The sequence below is a fragment of the Culex pipiens genome, chromosome 1 (assembly GCF_016801865.2).
Source record: "Culex pipiens pallens isolate TS chromosome 1, TS_CPP_V2, whole genome shotgun sequence".
NCBI classification, from domain to species: Eukaryota; Metazoa; Arthropoda; class Insecta; order Diptera; family Culicidae; genus Culex; species Culex pipiens.
In genome coordinates, this window is record NC_068937.1 from 122,930,568 (window position 1) to 122,938,782 (window position 8,215).

The window sequence follows — 8,215 nt, forward strand, 5'->3', positions numbered from 1 at the left end:
TGTCGTGGGACTTAACATTATGAGAAAATTCTTACCGGTTGAATAATATTTGAAAAATAAATTGAAATCCTATAATTTTTGTTATACATTTTTTTATTATGTCCTTTTCGGTACTGAAATCTTGAGATTTGTTCAACGATAATTTGCAATGATATCAAAATAGTTTGCCTAAGTATCAACACTTTATGATTCTCGTTGAGAAATAGTAACGAAAAACGAAGTTGACTTTATAGCTGTCGGCCACCATTGCTAGTACCAACCACTAGTGTCTTCCTTTTTATCTACAAGGACTTCGCCGCCCTGGGCTCCTAAGTGTATGAAAGTATGACACGGAGCGACGGCGCCGAATACCCATATTTACACAAAGAATTTTAGAGCGCCTGCCGCGGGATTCGAACCTGCGACCTCTGGATTGTGAGTCTAGTGCGCGGTCCGATTGATCCACACGGGCGGGACAAGAAATAGTAAACATTAAGATAATCGATATATTTAACATATTCAAAGATTATTTCAAAATAAGTTGCATTTTTTTTAGATATTATTTATCAGTTTCAAATATTTTAAACGTGACTCCTTGATATTTTTTTACTTAATGATAAACAAAATGCGTATGTTGAGTCCTAAGTAATAGATTGTGATAATCGTTGATTATTTGATGGAAGAGTTATACTGTCAGTGTTCTTTTTTCGATTTACTAAAACAGTGATTATTATTTTTAATCTTTTTATGTACCTCGTAACTTTTTTCATGAAAAATGATTTTACTTAAAACCTCCAAAACATTCGCTATCGGGGTTAAATATGACTGTTTGCGTTCTTTTTTCAAAAGAATTGGATTAAATTTGGTAAAATTTGAATTGAAAGGGTCCCTAAATATTTAGTGATCATAGTAAAATAACACAATTCGAGCTATCCAATCACAATAAAAAAAAATCAAAAACACAATGATTAATCTCTTTAATGAAAAAATGGCAACGCAGTGCATGCGACTTAAAAAAATAAATAAAAATATGAGAAGTTTGGTGAATTAACCTGACAACCTAACCTAACAAATACTGAACAATAAAAAAACATATATTTTGTTGAATTTTAGATAACTCCGACTCCGACTCCGGGTTTATCAGAAATTTTCGACTCCGGCTCCGACTCCGACTCCAGCTCATAAAATTTAGCCGACTCCGACTCCGACTCCGACTCCAGCTATTCGAGTTTTGACGACTCCGACTCCAGGTCCCCAAAAAGACCCGACTCCACCGACTCCGGCTCCGACTCCGACTCCGACTCCACAGCACTGGGAATAAACATACGTCGTATTAATACAATATCATCGGAAAATCGTCAAATCATCGTTACCTTTAAACGCTTCTTGGCAGAGATCGTTGATCGATGTATCCATCGAAGAGTCTACAGTGTTATTTACATGGTTTACGAAGGAACTAACTGCTCGTTTTATCACTGCAATCAATTCTCCAATACATTGGGCAGCTTAGAAAACATGCATGAAAACCCATTTACATCGGCTACTAACGACTTATTAGGTTACTCTTTTGCTTCTGATTCATCATATCCAATCAAAAATCAACTTTTGGAAACCAAGTTAAACGGAACTTTGTCGGAAAATGGTACCGGACAATTTCGGCTTTGGCTAATGCCATTTACACTACAGTCGTGCCTCGGTTTAGCACCGCATATGGGGGATGCAAAACCGAGGCGTGCATAGTCGAGGCACAGAGCTTATGGGATTTTGGCTATATGGGAGACATTGGCTTTAATCGAACGAAAATACGAAAAATCATGCAAACATCAAAAAATATAGTGTTTTGGAATCGGGATGATGTCAGCTATCCATTAAAATTATTATTTCATGAAAGTTTTCACAAAAATACGTATTTTTCCTGTATTTCGAAAATGCATTTTTTTCTCTAAAGAAACCAAAAATATATTGTTATTGCAATATGGGTATCAAATGATCAGTTTTTTTCATACATTTTTGATGTAATAACAACATTTTTAGAAAATACTCCAAATTTTCACAAAACTACGTTTTTTTCGAAAAAAATACTCAAGATTTCATTTTTTTACAATATGGGTATCAAACGATCGGGATTTTTTCATACATTTCGATTGTAATAACAACATTTTAAGAAAATACTAAAAAAAAATCACAAAACTACGTATTTTTGTAAAACTTTTCAAAATTTCAGTTTTTACAATATCGGTATCAAATAATCGGGATTTTTCATACATTTCGAATGTAACAACAACATTTTTTGAAAATACTCTTAATTTTTACAAAACTACGTATTTTCGAAAAAAAATCAAAATTACCGTTTTTTCAATGTGGGTATCAAACGATCGAGTTTTTTTTATACATTTCGAATGTAAAAACAATATTTTTTGAAAATACTCAAAATTTCCGTTTTTAAAATGCAGGTATCAAACGATCGGGATTTTTTCATACATTTCGAAAGCTATAAAAAAATGAAAATACTCAAAACTTTCACAAAACTACGTATTTTTGAAAAAATACTCCAAATTTCCGTTTTTTACAAGAGGTATCCCGATTTTTTTGATACCAAGGGTGTCTCACCACATCGGATGCCACCCGAATGTCAACCAAATGTAGTCAAATGTCATCCCAATGCATTGCACCTCATTCAAAGCCACGGTTCGATACCCTCGTACTGGAGGTTCCCAAATAGGTTCCCATTCGTTCGTACTAGAACACTAGTCACACGTAATACACGATACGATCGCTGACTGACCTATTACGTCCATGTTAACAACACGGTCTCGCTCACACCTCACCTCACCTCTCTGTTCGGGCGTTCGTACACTTTCGTGAGCTCCCGCCGAACAGCCGAACCCGTATCCGATTCCTCTCTCCGTCTCCGTCCCTATCTCCTCTCGCCCACCTTCGTCGGGTCCTCTCTGCGGGCCTGCGCTCATACGGGGGCACCGGTCTACGGTTGGCTCGCGCTCTCGGTGGTAGATACGTGTATGTATCTTCGAGTGCGCACCTCCCGTAAAACCGCGTATGACGATCCCGGTTCAATGATGGAGTTTTCATATACGCTCATGAAGGGCCTCCATTACCAAACTTGACTCCCCATAGGTACGAGAAAGCAGAGCGTTCCCCAAAAGACGACTTAAAATTTGTATGCAATAAAAATGATCTCCAACCGCCTGCATCACAAGTCGGGGCAAATCGGGACATCATGTCCGCGGACGTATGCATCGGTGTTGAACGAAAGTCCCCGTACCCCCCAGCCTGGAGTTTGGTCACGTCCTGGCCACTCCCGGAACCGGTAAAGATTGCTTCCCCCGAAGGTAGGCATGCTCTGCGGGACCTCTTCCGTGCCCGTAGACGGGGCCACCATACACGCGTGCGCTACTACATGGGTCGACGATCTCGCACTTCCCGACCCCAGGGTCCCTGTCCGTGTGGAATTGCATCTGGAATAGTAAGCGTATATGGTGACCCCGACTCGTCATGCAAATATTTTTTTTAACCCGTTTTTTTTCATTTCTTCTTCTTTTTCTTTTTTTTCTTCTTCTTCTTTTTCTTTTTTTTTCTCTTCTTCTTTTTCTTTTTTTTTTCTTCTTCTTCATTTTTTGACCAAAGCTCATGAGCGTACATCGGATAAAGTATATGGGGCGTACGCTGGCAAGGTCGAGCGCAAGCGACGCTACATGCTGCCACCAACACTGTCGGCGTACACCAGTCCATGTATATGGAGTGTACGCGGGTTTGCGCACACGATGTTCCCAGTCCTAGGACGGTACATTCCTTCGAAGTGGACGGATGCGCACCCGAGGTTGCCTACCATGTCAACCTTTTTCATATGCCAGACTTAGGCAAATTTTGCCAATTTAGGTGAACTTTTTTCCCATGTAGGCGAAACTCGCCTCCAAGTAATCCAATTTGGCCTCCACTTAAGTAAACCTTGTCTCAGCGTGGATACCGGTACCTAAGCTCATCGGCGTACACCAGTCCGTGTACACCAGTCCACGTACACCAGTCCGCGTATATGGGGTGTACGCGGGTTTGTGCACACGATGTTCCCAGTCCTAGGACGGTACATTCCTTCGAAGTGGACGGATGCGCACCCGAGGTTGCCTACCATGTCAACCTTTTTCATATGCCAGACTTAGGCAAATTTTGCCAATTTAGGTGAACTTTTTTCCCATGTAGGCGAAACTCGCCTCCAAGTAATCCAATTTGGCCTCCACTTAAGTAAACCTTGTCTCAGCGTGGATACCGGTACCTAAGCTCATCGGCGTACACCAGTCCGTGTACACCAGTCCACGTACACCAGTCCGCGTATATGGGGTGTACGCGGGTTTGCGCACACGATGTTCCCAGTCCTAGGACGGTACATTCCTTCGAAGTGGACGGATGCGCACCCGAGGTTGCCTACCATGTCAACCTTTTTCATATGCCAGACTTAGGCAAATTTTGCCAATTTAGGTGAACTTTTTTCCCATGTAGGCGAAACTCGCCTCCAAGTAATCCAATTTGGCCTCCACTTAAGTAAACCTTGTCTCAGCGTGGATACCGGTACCTAAGCTCATCGGCGTACACCAGTCCGTGTACACCAGTCCACGTACACCAGTCCGCGTATATGGGGTGTACGCGGGTTTGCGCACACGATGTTCCCAGTCCTAGGACGGTACATTCCTTCGAAGTGGACGGATGCGCACCCGAGGTTGCCTACCATGTCAACCTTTTTCATATGCCAGACTTAGGCAAATTTTGCCAATTTAGGTGAACTTTTTTCCCATGTAGGCGAAACTCGCCTCCAAGTAATCCAATTTGGCCTCCACTTAAGTAAACCTTGTCTCAGCGTGGATACCGGTACCTAAGCTCATCGGCGTACACCAGTCCGTGTACACCAGTCCACGTACACCAGTCCGCGTATATGGGGTGTACGCGGGTTTGCGCACACGATGTTCCCAGTCCTAGGACGGTACATTCCTTCGAAGTGGACGGATGCGCACCCGAGGTTGCCTACCATGTCAACCTTTTTCATATGCCAGACTTAGGCAAATTTTGCCAATTTAGGTGAACTTTTTTCCCATGTAGGCGAAACTCGCCTCCAAGTAATCCAATTTGGCCTCCACTTAAGTAAACCTTGTCTCAGCGTGGATACCGGTACCTAAGCTCATCGGCGTACACCAGTCCGCGTACACCAGTCCACGTACACCAGTCCGCGTATATGGGGTGTACGCGGGTTTGCGCACACGATGTTCCCAGTCCTAGGACGGTACATTCCTTCGAAGTGTACGGATGCGCACCCGAGGTTGCCTACCATGTCAACCTTTTTCATATGCCAGACTTAGGCAAATTTTGCCAATTTAGGTGAACTTTTTTCCCATGTAGGCGAAACTCGCCTCCAAGTAATCCAATTTGGCCTCCACTTAAGTAAACCTTGTCTCAGCGTGGATACCGGTACCTAAGCTCATCGGCGTACACCAGTCCGTGTACACCAGTCCACGTACACCAGTCCGCGTATATGGGGTGTACGCGGGTTTGTGCACACGATGTTCCCAGTCCTAGGACGGTACATTCCTTCGAAGTGGACGGATGCGCACCCGAGGTTGCCTACCATGTCAACCTTTTTCATATGCCAGACTTAGGCAAATTTTGCCAATTTAGGTGAACTTTTTTCCCATGTAGGCGAAACTCGCCTCCAAGTAATCCAATTTGGCCTCCACTTAAGTAAACCTTGTCTTAGCGTAGATACCCGTTAACCAATGAACAAAAGAAGTAAAAATTGTAAATTGTGTTGAATTTTTTTTATTTGTCAAATTACAACACTAGTCGTCGTCGTCTTCGTCGTCGCTGAAGTTTTCTCCGGTGATATCAACGCTACTTTGTACTACCAGCAGATCCTCCCATTCGAAGGAGCGCTGCGATGTACCCTCACCGGCTTCTGGGTCCTCAAGCCGCGATATACCTTCAAGGACGTACATGTCCTTGCGCTGCGACGTGTCCTTGCGCTGCGACGTGTCCTTGCGCTGCGACGTACCCTCGCCGGGGTCTGCGACTTCCCGTCTTTTCACCGACGACTTTCTCGCGTTAGAGAAAACGTGGGAGATGTCCTTGTTCAACTCATCGAACGATCTCGGAGGCAGCGATCGGTGCACGTTGAAGTAAGCTGCAACAAGACGGTAAACAGCGTCTCGCATGGCGTGCGCCATCGGGGTTGCCGATCCCGAAGACCGACCAACGGTCGTTGTGACAAGCTCGTCCGGAGAGTACAGCTCTAGAAGAACACCGCGCAAGAAGTCAGTGTACCCGAGCTGCCTCAGCTCAGTGAACCTCTCCTCGCTGATGCCCCCCATCCTGCCGGCGTTCCACCCGCCGTACCTGATAACTCTCATTATCAACTCCTTCATGGTGCGTTGTTCCGGACAGTACTTCGCCAGCTGAGGTTTCTTCGATGGAGTTGGTTGGCTGTTACCGCGGCGGCCACGACTACGCGACGACGAGCCGTGCTTACGAGCTTGGTCACTCTCCAATATGGCTACCCTGGCCTCAAGGGAAGCGACCTGCTGACGTAAAGGCTCAAGCTGAGCCTCACGTTGCGGCACAGGCGGTGACTCGCGTTGCGGCACAGGCGGTGACTCGCGTTGAGGCTCAGGCGGCGACTCACGTTGAGGCACAGGTGGTGACCCGCGCTGACGCACAATTGGTGAACCGCGTCCACGGTTGATGGCACGGAATACCCTCGCCTGAAGAGTAGTTGGCCGAGTGATGACTTCAAGACTCGAACCTTCCTCACTGCCGCTTGACATCGAACCTTCCTCACTGCCGCTTGACATCGAACCGTCCTCACTACCGCTGGCCATCTTGTAGAATGATTTGTTTACTGATGCTGAGGCGGCTTTATATACTAAAAATAAATGGTACCTGTGTAGGTAGAGAACTTTACCATATAGGCAGACCTTGCCTCCGTATAGGCAAACTATACCTCCTTATAGGCAAGTTTCACCTCCAAGTAGGCGAACTTCGCCTCAAACTAACCCAACCCAGACAACTGTGGGTACTCATCTCACCTCAGCTCAGTGGTGCCATCACAGGAATGAACACTTTCCCATTTCCGGGACTTAGACGAATTTTGAAACTTTTGTGCATTTCATGGGTTGCATACATTTAGGGGCAACATTGTATAAAGAGTATAAACCGGATGTTTGAGAGACCAGTACATAGGCAACTACAAACACCCGGTTATAACACTCCCCCTGGCTATTCAACCACCTTAGTGGTTGCATAGTCAGAGTGTCATCATGGATAGTAAAGAACACTCCAAGAGTACGGACATGATATAATATGTATTACTTATGAACCTAATCAACCTAGCTTGCCCTAGTTAGGCATGGGCTGTTTGTAACGTATCATACGAGCTTTTTCCTGAACCTTAGACGCAGTAAGCATCCACACTACACTACTCTTCTTAACGTGAAACACCTTCCCGTGGTCATCTCGTATCAGGTAGATGTGCTTATCGGACGTGCTGTTAGGCAGCGCGATCTGGCCCGAAAAGTTTGAAAACAGATGCTTAGCTTCATACACCTCCTGACCGGGTTCATGGTCTTCATGGTCCTCCGTGTCAGACTCACTATCGGAAACGATCAAGTCTTCCCAGTTCCGGTCCCCGAGGGCATGTACACTAAACTCGAAAGATTGTTCAGCCTGCAAGAGGCCAAGCTTGCCCAAGACCTCAGATGCCCTCCCCTCAGCACTGGTTAGTGCGGCTTTTATTTCAGCATCCGTCGGCAGTGTCGGTAGCACGGACACGTTGGTCGGACCCGTGTGACCAGGGAATCGAAACTTAATACGGTTACGGTGCTGAATTTGATGCAGCATGTGAGCTCGCCGCAGCTTTTCGCCGATTTCCTTGAAAGTGAGGTTCGTCTGGGTATGGTTCATTGTCGTCATCGATCGAAGATTCCGGAATGTCGCCTCGACGTCCTGACTGCCGAAACACCTCACTAAGAATTCCTCGGGTCGGCCACGATCGCGGCAGTCTCTTGCTGCCAGCACAAGGCTGTGAGCATTTATCTCAAGACAAGCGTACGTGTTTGCTGTCACACATTGGAAGCTGCTTGTTCTATTCTTCAATGTCCAGTTCCTCCACGCCCGCATGAAAAACAACGCCTCCCTGTGGAAATAAACGGTGTTTAATTTAAACCCAACAATTGTGCCATAG

The 8,215-nt window shown here is 45.3% G+C and overlaps 1 protein-coding gene across 1 annotated transcript; it reads right to left on the reverse strand.

Annotated features, from left to right (window-relative positions):
- Positions 1–6,614: 6,614 nt before the first annotated feature.
- Positions 6,615–8,151, reverse strand: LOC120424670 (uncharacterized). The gene has a single exon (XM_039588845.2). The coding sequence runs from the start codon at positions 8,149–8,151 to the stop codon at positions 7,372–7,374; it is 780 nt and encodes a 259-aa protein (XP_039444779.1). The 3' UTR covers positions 6,615–7,371.
- Positions 8,152–8,215: the final 64 nt, after the last annotated feature.

Bases quoted from the DNA above. Each gene is read 5' to 3' on its own strand.
- LOC120424670 (XM_039588845.2), bottom strand. From the start codon at position 8,151: ATGCGGGCGTGGAGGAACTGGACATTGAAGAATAGAACAAGCAGCTTC.